Source organism: Pristiophorus japonicus, chromosome 6 (genome assembly GCF_044704955.1).
Source record: "Pristiophorus japonicus isolate sPriJap1 chromosome 6, sPriJap1.hap1, whole genome shotgun sequence".
Classification (NCBI taxonomy): Eukaryota; Metazoa; Chordata; class Chondrichthyes; family Pristiophoridae; genus Pristiophorus; species Pristiophorus japonicus.
In genome coordinates, this window is record NC_091982.1 from 200,616,494 (window position 1) to 200,632,850 (window position 16,357).

Below are 16,357 nucleotides of genomic sequence, written 5' to 3' on the forward strand. Positions count from 1 at the left end.
TTTGAATAACACCAATGTAAAATTAACAAGTTAGGAATACTAAAAGAAGCTATTCTTATTAAGTGATCACGATCTTCCAAAGCAGCACAATTGATTTTCCACTGTGATTAGAATTGCAATTCAACATATGGGCTAAACTTTGCTGCTAATTCTATGTCAGTCTTAGGATTGACTTGTAGCATTTAATTCCTAAAGCTGTCATCCTGTTGTAATTCTTGAATATCCATACATCAAAGAAAACATAGGCTTTCCCCATTCATAATTGAAATATAAATAGAATTTAAATATAGCTGTGGAAATGGAGAATTCTTTAGTTCTATTAACTTGAAGACTGTGGCTTCAACTGGTCAGGTAGAATTATTAAATAGACAAAGCACTGTTGGTCAAACTTAAATGGATTCATTATCTGAGCACAGAAAGAGGATTTCAAATAAAAATCTATTATCATGATAAAGAGGTCATATTATTCCACTTAAAAATGGAAGCATTAAAATTAAACATTTACTAATCTAATCTCAGAATGGTGGATCATATGTTGAAAGTTGTACAGGACTCAAATAATCAGAATAAGAATGGCAAACCTTTCATAAGATTTATTAAATTCTTAAAGCACATATTTATATCAGTTTTTTCACTTTTTAAAGGATTTTGCTGGGGCCCGGATCTGCTCCAAGTATTTGACAAAGTCCACATGCATATCACAATGGATATGAATGACACAACAAGGTAACTTACATAAATATCAATGAAATTAACAACAGGCATTTTAATTCATGAAATATAATGTTTAAAAAAAATCATTTTATAGTTGGCTGCAAAAAGCACAGTGCTGAATATTACAGAATGTGGGAGTGAGGAGAAGAGATAATTTAATGGAGATAACCCTGACTCTGGGGAAAAAATGTCAAATTTTAATCTTTAATTCACTGTAGACCTCGGAGTTTTATTTGCTCTAATAAAAATGTGGGTTGAATTTTCTCTGATTTTTTTTTCCGTACTTACAGAAATGCCCAAATTTACTCAATGGTGATCATTTTTAAGTCTGCTTCCTGAAGAGCATCACTCGCCAGAAATGCATATGGAGAATTTGGGTGCACACTACCCACAAATTTCCAACCATTCATTCTAATAATCAAAGAATTGTGGACAGTGCACACCTTAATTTCTGATATACACTTCCGCCGGGTGAGACTCCCAGCCAGGAGTGCAGACTTGTAACATTACCCCAAGTGTGTTTACTTGTAGCTTCCATGTATAACTAATGTACAATAGAGCAATAAATTAGAATGTACACACAGTAATACTACTAAATCACCGCAGCATAACTAAGACCGCCTATTTCCACCTCCGTAACATCGCCCGTCTTCGCCTTTGCCTCAACTCATCCACTGCTGAAGCTTTCATCCATGTCTTTGTTACCTCTAGACTTGACTATTCCAACACACTCCTAGATGGCTCCCCACATTCCACCCTACGTAAACTTGAGGTCATCCAAAACTCGGCTGCCCATGTCCTAACTTGCACCAAATCCTGATCACCCATCACCCCTGTGCTCACTGACCTACATTGGCTTCTGGTTAAGCAACGCCTCGATTTCAAAATTCTCATCCTTATTTTCAAGTCCCTCCATGGCCTCGCTCCTCCCTATCTCTGTAATCTCCTCCGGCCCCACAAACCCCCCAGATGTCTGCGCTTCTCTAATTCTGCCCTCCTGAGCATCCCTGATTGTAATCGCTCATCCATTGTTGGCCGTGCCTTCTATTGGCTCGGCCCCAAACTCTGCAACTCCCTGCCTAAACCTCTCTGCCTCTCTACCTCTCTTTCCTCCTTCAAGACACACCTTAAAACTCTTTGACCAAGCTTTTGATCACCTGCGCTAATTTCTACTTATGCGGCTCGGTGCCAGATTTTTATTGCATAATACTCCTGTGAAGCGCCTTGGGATGTTTCATTACATTAAAGGCGCTATATAAATTCAAGTTGTTGTTGTTAATCCCCTTAATAGGCATATGCATACTCTAACGGATAGTCATTATCTTAGAGTAGCTGTGTCATGCAAATTTTTGTGCTAACTTATAGAGCAAGCGGATCTTAAAAAGTCCGCTTCAAATGGTATGATGAAATAACAAAATGTAGGTCTAAAAGGAAGTGACTACTAAACAGAGTATCCAGCAGGTGTAAGTAGCAATCCCATCGAAGGTAAACTTGAACCCTAATTTTAACCCATCCCATCCAGCAAGAACAGGGTGGATTCAGGTCGGACGCCTAACTTACACCAGGCACAAATTTAAGCTCCATTAACTTCAATCAGACAAGATGTGAATTGGACACCCGACCGAACATGCCCCGTTCTTGCTGGGTTAGGTTAAAATTGAGGGTTTGGTGTCTACAACCATTACACTTGAAAGAATTTGAAGAAGGTGTCCAACTTCAAGAAAGTGCCAAGATAAGTAAGCAATGAGGATGATTGTCAATTATTGCACATTGCTTTCAACAGCCTACACTATTTAATCTGCCGAGGGATAACACAGCTATTGGCCTTACTGAGTCATTTTATGCCTTTGGACACATGGGCCATTGAAGGAACAGAAGATTCTTTACAAACATAAACTAGTGAGCAAATCACTTAGATCATTGCACAAGACATCACAAGCGACTCAAGATAGATTTGCAGTTTCTACCACCAGGCAAGGGTGTTCTGCTCTCCAGACTTCTTTGGAGCTTCTTCAATGGAAATAAAAATCGGGAGTGATGTAAAACGGGCTGCCGACTGGCTATCACTCATTTTATACCATCATACAAAGTCAAGGTATACCTCATGATGTATAAAGCCTTAGTAAATTTATACCTTTCAGTTTAATTGGTCCTTAATAAGAAAAAGAACACCAATATGTGGTCAGTATTAATGTGCACCACAGCTGTTTACAATTTGAGGGATGTGGACAAAAGTTGGTGCTCACTTTATTAGTGCCAACTAACAAAATGACTATACCTTACCATGTGAATTAGCTCGAACATTCAGAGCAAATTAAACCCTATGGTGTAAAAGTCTTGTTACAATCCTCCCTAAAATCTCAGGCTATTCAACACAATTTTGATAAATAAATGAATTGAGTTTCAGTCACAATCACAGCTTTGAAATGTTGACAGTCCTCAAACTAAAGCAACAATTTCAATGAAGTCTAAGAGGGAAAGCATGGATTTTCTTTGACATGTTTGAAGTTACCTGACAATCAATGAATTTTAAAGAGATTTAAATGCTTGTTTCTCTTTTGAATAAATGCAACAATGTTATTTTTACAGACGCGGGAGTGAGTTTTTTAAGGCAGCTCACACAAATGACACTATCAGCATGAAAGCCTTATTGACAAGTGAAGATTTTGACCCTTACATTCGAGGTGAGTATTTAGTTAATAAAAATTAGAAGTTTGATTTCTCTAGGTATTGTAACATTAATTCTGCTTTTTCAACCCCCATCATTTACCAGTGAAGAAGCTGGTAAAACAACCATCTGTAGATGTCTGCCAGTGGTGTTCTATTGCCATCTCAGAATAGATGCATGAGCATAGTCCAGGTTAACTGATCCATGTATATTGCTTCAATTCTGCCCCAGAAATGCCTCCTCTCTGTTTAGCACTTTATAGAGAATCGTGGAAAACACTATTCATCATTTTGCCCTGCAGATTTGGCATAGTTCAGCCTCTGTCCTTTCTTGCTTATATTTCCTTGCAGCAATCACCCACCATTGTGTACCTCTTTCAGACAGATAATTGGATTTGTCAGACTACACTCTGCGATCATACATTACATTTGCTTCTTGTAGCATAGGAAGCCCACTAATCTGAGCTCTGTACTTAGTAGCTTGAACAAGACTGAAAGGGAAAGAAAGAGAGGCTTCCTAGTAATGCAAATTAAACCCATGAAAGTGACATATGTCCAGTGTTGCAATATTTTAAGAGGAAAAATACATTCATGATGAAAGTACACTGACAATACAATTTGTCGACATAAAATAAACTCACCAGGACTAATACCTCATAATGAATATAGAGAACTGCCCCCTGGTGTCACATATTCTGGTTGGATTAACATCAAAGTTTGCGGCAGATTAATCTCACCAACCATCATTGCAGCTCCTGGTGTACATATCTGGTAATGACTGAGGGGAACTGCCTCGGAAGGTTTGGATAAGTACAGAGGCATTGCAGATCTGTACCATCTGCTGTGAGGCCATCTACATAGGGGTGGCATTGTTAATGGTTGCCTCAACAGTTATGGCTGCAATCTTCTTTGAGGCTAGAATATAGCCTGAAAATCAGTCAGTCTTATAGATTTATCAAACAAATGACTGCTGAAGTGTTCAGAAGGGTCAGCGTTTGTAACTCCTTTCCTGGTAAATAATCCCTACCTCAAACAAGAGTGTGTCTAAACACCTCCCCCTTGACATTCAATGGCATTACCATCACCGAATCACCCACCATCAACATCCTGGGCATCACCATTGACACAAACTCAACTGGACCAGCCAGATAAATGCCATGGCTGCTAGAGCAGGTCAGAGGCTGGGTATTCTGCAGCGAGTGACTCACCTCCTGACTCCCCAAAGCCTCTCCACCATCAACAAAGTGCAAGTCAGGAGTGTGATGGAATACTTTCCACTTGCCTGGATGAGTGCAGCTGCAACAACACTCAAGAGGCTTGACACCATCCAAGACAAAGCAGTCCACTTGAATGGCAGCCCACCCAGCATCTTAAACATCAATTTCCCGCAGTACCAGCGCACCATGGCTGCAGTGTGTACCATCTACAAAATGCACTGCAGTAGCTCGTCAAGTTGTCTTTGACAGTAATTCCCAAAACCACAACTTCCACCTCCTAGAAGGACAAGTGCAGCAGGTGCATGGGAACACCATCACCTCCAAGTCACACATCATCCCGACTTGGACATATATCGCTGTTCCTTGATTGTCGCTGGGTCAGAATCCTGGAACTCTGTATCTAACAGCACTGTGGGAGTCTCTTCACCACATGGACTACAGCGGTTCAAGAAGAAGGATCACCAGCGTGTTCTCAAGGGTACCTAGGGATGGGCAATAAATGCTGGCCCTGCTAGCGATGCCCACATCCCGAAAAAAAAATGTTTAAATAATGACAGTACCTTGGCACAGCTGTGCAAATTGATTTAATTGCTAGATTCCCCAAAGCCCAGGGGATCTTTGAGGGTACCCATGTATTCCTTCAGACTTAATAACGTTAGAAAAGGTTTTTGTTAAGTGAATATGGAAAGACTATTTTCTTTGGTTGGCTAGTCACTGACAAGGGGGTCATCAACTTGAAATTGTCACTGAGGAGAGAGATTAGGAGAAATTTCTTTACATAGAGAGTTATTACAGCATAGATTGCTTTGCCATATGGCAGAGTTGAGGAGAAACCATTGCATTTGAAGCAGTGGAAGATAGAAAGCTAAGGAGAGAGCAGAGCAGTGGAATGAATAGTTCTGGATTACACAAGCAAAAAGCTGTCAGAGACACAGTGGGCTGAATGGTTTCCTTCTGTGCTGTAAACTTCTTTGGCTCTAATTGTTTTGATATTCTTCTATGTATTTGTTCTGAAACTAATATTCAAAAATACCATTTAAAGGGAATTTAGAAGAAACAATACTGCATACAGCATTGTTCAATGGCAATAAGGAAATTGCAGAGTTCATTCTGGATAAGATACCATCACTGATCGATGAACCAATGACATCTGACATGTACAGAGGTAAAAATACTTTATGTCCATTGTTTATTAGGGTTCATAGTAAACAGTGCAGGAGCCCTAATTTACTAATTCATAAGTCCTGTAAGTACATTTACATTATTATTTTGTAAATGTTTTCTGCAACACATAGTAAAATTACTGCTATGGGATCATTAAATATACAAGTAATCAGCAACATTGCACAAACACCGTTATACAGAAATTGTTATCTGCCAATAAACACGTTGAGGCTGCATAGAATTACAATGCGTTTGAGCTTTTAAATGTATGACTGTCACCAATACTAAGTCTTGACGACATTTGTGTTTGTAATGCATCCCTTCTAAATGAGAAGAACCTCCTTGAAATACCACACGAAATGGAGGGCAGGAAATTTTAAAGGACCAGGCTACTTTAGTACACTGTGAACCTTAATTAGTACGTTAACTAGGCCTTTCTTCTTCTGTTTATATGAGTGAACGCTTTCAATTTTTTTCGATCTATAGGTGAGACACCTATGCACATTGCTGTTCTGAAACAAGACGTGGAAATGGTTAAAGAACTGTTGTATCGAGGTGCTGATGTGGTAAATGCACGTGCAACCGGTTCCTGCTTTGTCCCAGGAGATCAATGTCAGTGTTACTATGGTAAGGTCTAGATTTTGTTCTGAGAGTTAAAATGAGATCATTTTTGAAGTATTATTGTGGATTGCTGAAAGATGAAGACTCTTTTGTATCTGCAACATAATTATATAGTTTTGTGTGTGTAATGTTTCAATATATCCTCAGTAACCTTTTATTGTCCAACCATGTCCCGAATTGTTTGAGAATAATATCTGCATAATTAATGTAACTAAAATACTTGGGGCTAGATTTTTCACTTTTGTGCTTATCGCCCAAAAATGGGTGTTATTTTGGGACTGCCGATGATGATGGACAGTAAAAAAGATCTTTCAGATCGCCGGCTTCTCGCCCATTCTCAAAGCACCTAGTCTCCATTTTTATAAATGGGTGTTACTGCGAGCAATATGAAATGGGCGGTCGCATTAAATCTCACTGACCTTCTGCCGTAAAGTGTCACTGCCCTTAGCAACAGCATGGCAACACTCGATTCTCGCGATTCAGGAGGTCAAGGGTAATCATGACATGCACAGGAGAGGAGACAGAGAGAGAGGGAGCTCAGAGGGACTGAAGGCATGGGTGGCTGTGGTGTGTGCTTGTTTGGCTGTTGTGGGAGGCATGAGGGAGATTCACCAACAGCAAAAAGCCTATTAAGCACCAAGAACACAATTAGCACTGAGTTTTTGTCCAACAAATAAGATCTAACATGGAAGGGATGGTGGAGTCACTGGAGCTGGTAGCCAGGAACACTGGTGGCAGAGGGCTCCCAGTGGTCCCGGAGCACGGCACTGCACCCCAAGGTGCCGCAGCCCCATTGCCAACCATACATGAGAGCCAGCAGCAACATCTTGCTTCTGGCTCGGAGCACATTCCCACCTCGGGACCATTCTCTTCCGTATCCGTCCAAGCAGCATTTCGGCCGTCATCCACCACCTGAGGAGCTCCCCAGCTCGGCGGTTTGGAGTCAGGAGCGGAAGCGGAAGGGGTAGAGGTGGGAAAGAGAAGCGGGGGGATTGGGGGGGGGGGGGTGGGGGACAAGGATTGGTTTTTACAGAAATATTGATTTCAGACAAATGATCGGTTTAAATGTTTTTTATTTGACAAAATCTTGTTGTGCATTGGCTCAGACAGCTGCACCGTTACACGCTGGTGATTCCTTAACATCAAAGGGTATAATGACACTTAACTTCAATCAACTTAAACTTTAACTGTCACCAAGGTGATGCCCACCATTGATGTATGACCTGCACACCCAGCAGTGTGTCAGTCTTGTAAATAACACCAACGTTCTTTCAGGCAAAGCGATCATTGATGAGCTCCTGACATATGGGTCTTGCAGCTATCATGCTACCATGGGCCCTTTCATGTGGCCTACAGGGGGGTGGGAGCATGGCTTCAGCGTCAGCCTGATTGTCTGGGCCGATGTCGGCGTCCGCCTCCTCGTCCTCCTCTTCCTCTCTCTGGTGAGATGGATTTTCAGACTCATCAGGCAATTCTTGTCCCCTCCTGATAGCCAAGTTGTGCAGCATGGAGCACACCACCACGAATTGAGCTACCTGCTCAGGGTAGTATTGGAGGTTGCCTCCTGAGTCGTCCAGGCATCGAAAGCACTGCTTAAGCACTCCAATGGTTTTCTCCACGTTATTGCGAGAGGCTCTCGTTGTATCGCCTTTCGGCTTTGGAGTGGTTGTCACGCCGGGTGGAGGGTCATCAGCCAGGTGGTGAGGCCATATCCTTTGTCAACAAGCATCCAACATTGACCTTGTGGCTGATTGTTAAACAAGTCAGATACAGTGCTCTCACACTGGATGTGCGCATCATGGATGCTGCCCGGAAATTTAGCATTCACTGCCATTATAATTTGCTGGTGGTCGACTAGTTGGACATTCAGGGAGTGGAATCCCCTGCAGTTCCTGAAAACTTCTGCATCATGAAAAGGTGCAATGTGCGTACAGTCTATTGCTCTCTGCACCTTGGGGAAGTTTGCAATTCTCTGCCTCCCTGGTCATGGGGAGGCTTGTCAATTCCCTCCTGCATGCGTACAGGGCTTCAGTGATGGATAATGCAGCAATGTGTGGCATGTTGAGAAAGTCTGAAAATGTCGCCAGCCGTGGCCTGAAAAGAACCCGAGGCGTAGAACGGTAGTGCCGCAGTGACATTGACCTCGACAGCCAGTGCAATACTGATGGTGCTGGCAGGCTGCAAATCTCCCCTTATCAGCTGGCATATCTCAGTGATAACCTCTTTGTGGAAGCGCAGTCTCCGAAGGCAGGTGCTGTCGGGCAAGTCGAGGCAAGACTGTTTCTCCCTCTACTTGCGAGGGGTGTAACATCTGGTCCTCCTCATCAGTCTGGCATGTCTTACATTGGGCACATAATGCTGTGGAGCATACCTTCGGTGATCTCGAGTCTGCTGCATGTAATTGGTCATCAAGAGAGGGTGAGAAAGGACAGGCCCCATTGCAGTAGCTCTCTGTTTTCCACCGATTGATCACAAACAATGAGTGTCCTGACCAAGACACCTATTCAATTTCAGTCGGTCACAGTATGGTCAAGATGTTTGTATAGATGTTCACATCAACTCCAACGACCTCCAGAGTACATCCAAACTCCCCCGAGGTTGAAGCACAGCAGCCTTTTAAAGGATGCGACATGCGATTTAGAACATGGCGTCCATAACGCTGTGATTAGTTCCGGTTAGTTCCACTTTTTCTGGGCATTTTTTTGGGCGAGCGATATTGTGGCCGATATGTGTGCGAGGTGTTGAAATTGACACTGGGCGATCTCATGGCCACTAGTTTTGGTAAATATGATCTTTACAACAAAAAAAAGTGGGCGGGTGGTATTATTGAATCTCAGCGTTAAATCAGTGCAGGAAGTAACACTGGTCAATATTATGGGTGTTGATTTCGCCCATTCTGATGATTCTGCCCAAAAAAAGTGGGCGGACAGTATTATTTTTTCCCAGCGTTAAGCACATGGGGAAAGTAACGCTCGGCGATAAGTTTCCGAAAAATGCCCGTCAGTTTCCATTTTGTGGCTAAATGGGCGAAATCTGGGTGTTATACGTCATTTCAGCGGTAAAATGGGTGTTAAGTGGGCGTTAAACATACAAAAAAAGTTGAGGTTCTAGCCCTTAGCCTGTGAAATATATTTTCAGTTTCCTTTAAAAATCTTTCAAATCTGTAAATAAATTGTCCTCTAATGTCACACAACTTTATGTTTACGATTTTAGAGTTGTTCAATAATCTTCAGTAACATGCAAGGAGGTCACGTTAGCTTTACATAAGAATGTAACAAATATTGAATGCTATTTTTTGAAGTAATAGTAAAATATAAGTACCTTAAGATTTGAAGAATGATGTTCGATGTGCAACAATTGTCAACCCTACCACTTTTGATAGGAAGCAGTCTCAGGTGCATCAATGAAAAAGTGACCATATGACTCATTAATCACCATTTCGGCTTCACACCGGGTACAGATTTAATTCCAGACCAGTGGAAAGCCGATGTTTAAAAGTGCTCTGGAAATCCACTCTCCTCATGGCAATTTTACAAACATACTTTTAACTTTGTTATTTCACACACAAGAAAACAACTCTCTTATCCACTTTTTTTGTAACATTATAAAGTAAACAACCTGGGAGTGGAGCCCAGTGTGAGGTAGATTAACTGGGGCCTGTTAACTTTGCAATTTCAAAGTAGACATACTGGCCTGAGACAGCAGCTTTATTTATTAATTCAGCAACCCCCCTGTGATATTCATTACTGTCTTTGCAATAGCTACCATTGATGTGTTACTAACTTGTGTTGAATGCCTCACTCATACTGTACAGAAATGTTCTTGATATGGCATGGTTTGATGAATTATAACGGGGATGTTTATGTTACATCTACAAGATTAACAGCTCAGCAGCAGAAATTATTTTGCTGTCAATATTTTATTGATGATAAGAATTTTGACCACATTTTTTTATTACCTGCAGGTGAATATGTGTTGTCGTTTGCAGCATGCGTTGGCAATGAAGAGATTGTCAGAACTCTTATTAAACACAGTGCTCCATTAGAAGCTCAGGATTCCTTGGGTAAATACTTCATCATTCATCAGCCACCAAGTAGTTGAGATCTATTTCATGTGTAATTATCATTGGGAACTCAATTCTTTCCTCACAGAGGGTCCAAAACCAATTGGTTCGAGCCCAGGTTCAGGTATTTCCAGACTTTGGAACGTCTTTCCGACATCCCGAGCTTGGAAACGCCTGGGCCAAGGTAGGTAGGAGAGGGGAGGAGAGGGGAGGGGAGGTCGGGCAGCCGAGATATTTCTGAGAGTACGGTACTAGATGTATGGAAACTTCCACTTCCATTCTTTCATATTCTTACTAAAAACTAGCCCAAAACAGGTTAACTTTATTAAACTCCTAAACATGTAGCTCATTATTTCAGACTATTTTACCAAATGTCCTTTTTCGAGAATTCCCATTCTGGCAAAGTGACAGGTGAGTAAGCTTTCTTTTCTTTTTTAAAATGAAGCAGGTGCCGACTTTTGTTTGTATTTTTTTCTGAATGCAGCTTGTGCTTTGAGTTAAGGGGGCTGGGGGGCAGGTTGGGCAGCCGGAGGTCGGGTGGCCGAGGCAGGGGAAGGTCGAGGGGCCGAGGCGGGGGGATGTCGAGGGGCCGAGGCGGGGGGAGGTCAGGCGGCTGAGGCGGGGGGGATGTCGAGGGGCCGAGGCGGGGGGATGTCGAGGGGCCGAGGCGGCCGGAGGTCGGGTGGCCGAGGCAGGGGAAGGTCGAGGGGCCGAGGCGGGGGGATGTCGAGGGGCCGAGGCGGGGGGATGTCGAGGGGCCGAGGCGGGGGGAGGTCGAGGGGCCGAGGCAGGGGAAGGTCGAGGGGCCGAGGCGGGGGGATGTCGAGGGGCCGAGGCGGGGGGATGTCGAGGGGCCGAGGCGGGGGGAGGTCAGGCGGCTGAGGCGGGGGGGATGTCGAGGGGCCGAGGCGGGGGGATGTCGAGGGGCCGAGGCGGCCGGAGGTCGGGTGGCCGAGGCAGGGGAAGGTCGAGGGGCCGAGGCGGGGGGATGTCGAGGGGCCGAGGCGGGGGGAGGTCAGGCGGCCAAGGTAGTGGGGGTTGGAGATCGGGCGGCCGAGGCGGGGGGATGTCGAGGGGCCGAGGCGGGGGGAGGTCAGGCGGCCAAGGTAGTGGGGGTTGGAGATCGGGCGGCCGAGGCGGGGGGCCGAGGCAGCCAGAGGTCGGGCGGCCGAGGCGAGGGAGTCCGGATTTCGGAACATTTTCCGGTTTCCAGATGACCCCGCAACGGATTGGCCCAGTGCCCTGATTCTGGAATATTCTGAATTTCGAAACTTCGGATTTTTGACGCTGTACAACAATCCTGGATAGCTTAGTACAAATTAAACTTTGTAACTCTTCCATAATAAAATTAGAATGATTCCTTGTAGTGAACATAAACCTCTATCTACCTGTGGATTCATTGAAGGCTCCTCCTCAGAAAGTTCATTATGGGAATAACTACATAACACAGTGCAGAACTCAGAGAATTCCGAAAATCCTTTATACACTCACATCTAGAAAACCATCAAAAAGTGATGATCAACGTCCAAAAGAGATCACATAGAACCAGAAACAAACCTGTTTATAGTCCTTATGCCAGACAAGTTCGACTAAAATTGAAGTGGGACATGGACTGGTAATAACTTAACTGGCAGGTATACCTAACATTCAATCACTTTTATTGCAGAAAGAAAAACTAAATACACAACAGTGATGGATTTAGAAATGACTGAAGGGGCACATGAGTGCTGAAGCTATGAGATTTATTTTCATGTGGAATCTAGGAGTATTCCTCACCGAAAGTTGGCACCTTGTGTCTGGGACTCAGCGTGGTCTCAGTTCCAGTGAATGTAGCAGAAACCTGTCAGGAAACTTTGCTGACAGTTGGATTTTTGAAATGTTATTTTATGCATTTTCTGGCATTAAGTTCTCAACCCTGATTAATAGGATAAAAATTTCCTAACTGACTTTAAAGGTCCTATATGAAGTGAGCTTGTACAGTCACAGTCCATTTCTTAGTGGGTATATGGTCTGTAGACAGCACAAACATAGCACTAACTGACAGCCTATTTGCTATTTTATGCAGAGAGGTAATAGGATTATATAGGAAAAGAAAAAAAAGAATACTACTAAAGTTGTTGAGATTCTTCTTACACTTCTCTCACTCTTGGAAACAAAGAATTAAAAGCTTGTCACCTGGTAGGTAATCCCACTCTTGACTCTGTCCTCCAACCTCTTTCTCTAATTGATTGATGCTATGATAGTCAATATTTCTCTTTGCTTTTCGCTCGTTCTCCTGAACTGCAAATATACCATCCCACAATATATCAGCCAACCTGCATCCTCATTGTGTTGAAATCAAGAGTGATCATAGGGTCTCCTATTCTTAACTTATTCTTTTCCTATATCTCAAAACTGTGGAATTCATTACCTAATCAATATTTTCTTTCTTTACGCATTTGAAAGTCAAGCCTGGCATCATTTGTCACAACTTATTTATTTTATCTTCTTTTCTACTCCTTCCAATCTTGATGATATTCTAAACAACAGGCCTTGCCCTTCATCTAGATTTCACAAATAATAAAAATCTGAACCATTACAAATCAAAATTTAATTTAAATTCAAATAAAAGGTAATCTATAGCAATAACTATAAACCTATCATTACAAGGGATGGGAATTCATATTTCTTTGCATGTGTAGACATCCATTTCTAAAGAGAGAAGCTAACTGAAATCCCATGTGAGTCTGGTTTAGTCATATTCAAATGAACCTGAATGAACCATAGTGAGGCGACTTGGGGTTTTCAATTTGATTGAAGAGCTCACTCACAGATACAATCATGTAAATCCACATAATTCAGATTATTTACAATATACTTCTAACACAAAGGAACCCACAAAGAGTAAATGTTACCTTGTCAATTTTCCTTCAGAAAACAAACTGCTTTTGTATGATTAGAAATTAGAATTCTTTTGGGCAGGTAATACGGTGCTTCATGTGTTGGTTATACAAGCGGAAAAAGGGCAGATGTATTCCATGTACGATCTTATCACAACACTTGTGTCTGAGAAACAACAGCCAAGTCTTGAGAGCATCGTGAACAATGATGGCTACACTCCACTGAAGCTCGCAGCAGCTGAGGGTGATTTGGAGGTAAGTAAATTGTGGCTCCATAATACAATATGAAGTTATTGTTCACTAAACTGTATAAGAAGAGGGATTTTGTTTAATTAAGGAGCCCATTCATTGGGCTCAAAATTGACCAGGAGTTGCTCTTTTTTTTGGAGCAACTTGATTTTTCTGGAGTATCTTAAAAATCCAATTTTGCACATTCAATTTGCGCCAGTGTAAGTGAGTTAGTTACGATTTTTTTAGTTTAGTTTAGTTTTTCTCAAAAGGGGACGTTACCAGCCACCTACGCCAGTTTTGGCCATTTAGGCCACTTTGGCCAGCTAATAGTTACTCCAAATCTACTTAGGCCAGCGTATGTGGCCATTTCAGAAAACCCTTGTGGAGAGTTAAGAAATCAGAGCAGGTTGGTAGATCAGAGGCCAGCAGAACTTAATGACTTGATTAAAGAATGTGAATAGGATCAAACAGCTCTGCAGAACATCATATGACAAACTTCGCAAAGTTAATTTACTATACAACAGAAGCATTAATGGAAGCTTAAACTACAAAAATAAAAGAAGTAAAAGATAGTTGAATTAAATTGCCCTAATCTCATAACTAATTTAAACAACTATTTGTTTGCAATGATTATACTGGGCCAAAATTGAGCCCATATTATCTAAATAAAGTCTACTTCAATAAATAAAATATTCTTTTAGTGCTCCTCCGTCACTTATGTTCTTCTCTTACAATAGCACCAGGTGAATAGGTTTGACAAATGGTCAGCACTATTCACAAGAGACAAAACTTATTTACATAATTTTTTCAAAATATCCAAAATTGCAGGAAAATGACAAGCCATTAAGAAAGTTCAAAAATAGCTACAGTGCATAAAATTTCAAACCTGAGGTCAATCGCACCGGGCGCCACTCAGCCAGGGATAGGGGCGGGCATCGGGTCCCATTATCATCATCATTGGTAGTCCCTCGGAATCGAGGAAGACTTGCTTTCACTCCCAAAGTGAGTTCTCTGGTGGTTAAACAGTCCAATACAAGAGCCGCAGACTTTGTCACAGGTGGGACAGACATTCGTCGAGGGAAGGGGTGGGTGGGGCTGGTTTGCCACCCGCTCCTTCCGCTGTCTGCGCCTGACCTCTTCACGCTCTTTGTGTTGAGATTCTAAGAACTCAACGCACTCCCGGATGCACTTTCTCCACCTCGGGTGGTCTTCGGCCAGGGTCTCCCAGGTGTCAGTGGTGATGTCATACTTTACCAGGGAGGCTTTGAGGGTGTCCTTGTAACGTTTTCGCTGCCCACCTTTGGCTCGTTCACCATGAAGGAGCTCCGCATAAAGCATTTGCTTCAGGAGTCTCGTATCTGGCATGTGAACTATGTGGCCTGCCCAGCGAAGCTGATCGAATGTGGTTAATGCTTCAATACTGGGAATGTTAGCCTGGACGAGGACATTGATGTTGGTGCAACTGTCCTCCCAGGGGATTTGCAGGATCTTGCAGAGACATTGTTAGTGATAAATTTCCAGCGACTTGAGGTGCCTTCTATACATCGTCCATGCCTCAGATCCATACAGGAGGGCGGGTATTACTACAGCCCTGTAGACCATGAGCTTGATGGTAGATTTGAGGGCCTGATCTTCAAATACTCTTTTCCTCAGACGGCCGAAGGCTGCACTAGCGCACTGGAGGCGATGTTGAATCTCCGCATCAATGTCTGCCTTTGTTGATAAGAGGCTCCCGAGAAATGGGAAATGGTCCACGTTGTCGAGGACCGCGCCGTGGATCTTGCTGACTGGGGGGCAGTGCTGTGCGGCAGGGACAGGCTGGTAGAGGACCTTTGTCTTACGGATGTTAAGCGTAAGGCCCATACTTTCGTATGCCTCAGTGAATACATTGACTATATCTTGGAGTTCAGCCTCAGAATGTGCGCAGGCATCGTCCACGTACTGCAGCTCAACGACAGAGGTTGGGGTCATCTTGGACCTGGCCTGGAGGCGGCGTAGGTTAAACAGCTTCCTACTGGTTCTATAGTTTAGTTCCACTCCAGCGGGGAGCTTGTTGATTGTGAGGCGGACCTTGGCGGCGAGGAAGATTGAGAAGAGGGTTGGAATGATGACGCAGTCCTGTTTGACCCCGGTCCGGACGTGAATTGGGTCTGTAATGGATCCATTGATAAGGATCACGGCCTGCATATCGTCGTGAAGCAGGCGAAGGATGTTGACAAACTTTTGGGGGCATCCGAAACAGAGGAGGACGCTCCATAGACCCTCACGGTTGACAGTATCAAAGGCCTTTGTAAGATCGAAGAAGGCCATATATAAGGGCTGATGCTGCTCCTTTCATTTTTCCTGCAGCAGTCACACTGCAAAGATCATATCCGATGTGCCCCATAGGGTGTGAAATCCGCACTGCGATTCCGGGAGGAGCTCCTCGACCACAGGGAGAAGACGGTTGAGAAGAACTCTAGCGACAACCTTCCCAGTGGCTGATAGCAGGGAGATTCCCCTGTAGTTGCCGCAGTCGGACTTGTCCACCTTTTTAAAAATGGTCACAATTACTGCATCTCTGAGATCTCCCGGCATGCTCTCCTCCCTCCAGATGAGAGAAATTAGGTCATGTATCCGTGCCAACAGCGACTCTCCGCCATACTTTAGCGCCTCAGCAGGGATTCCATCTGCACCCGTAGCCTTGTTATTCTTGAGCTGTTTTATGGTTTTGCCTACCTCGTGCAACATTGGAGTTTCACTGAGTTGGTGGCAGGTGGCATGCTGCAGGATGGAGTCGAAAACACTCAAATCAAAGGCAG

The 16,357-nt window shown here is 43.4% G+C and overlaps 1 protein-coding gene across 1 annotated transcript in view; it reads left to right on the forward strand.

Annotated features, from left to right (window-relative positions):
• The first annotated feature begins 691 nt into the window (after positions 1-691).
• Positions 692-16,357, forward strand: part of LOC139265348 (transient receptor potential cation channel subfamily V member 6-like) — a 44,654-nt gene continuing 28,988 nt past the window's right edge. The window contains exons 1-6 of the mRNA XM_070882321.1: positions 692-726; positions 3,304-3,398; positions 5,641-5,763; positions 6,249-6,389; positions 10,348-10,446; positions 13,408-13,580. Of these exons, the coding sequence (XP_070738422.1) occupies positions 692-726; positions 3,304-3,398; positions 5,641-5,763; positions 6,249-6,389; positions 10,348-10,446; positions 13,408-13,580 (666 nt within the window). The remainder of the gene's footprint in view (positions 727-3,303; positions 3,399-5,640; positions 5,764-6,248; positions 6,390-10,347; positions 10,447-13,407; positions 13,581-16,357) is intronic.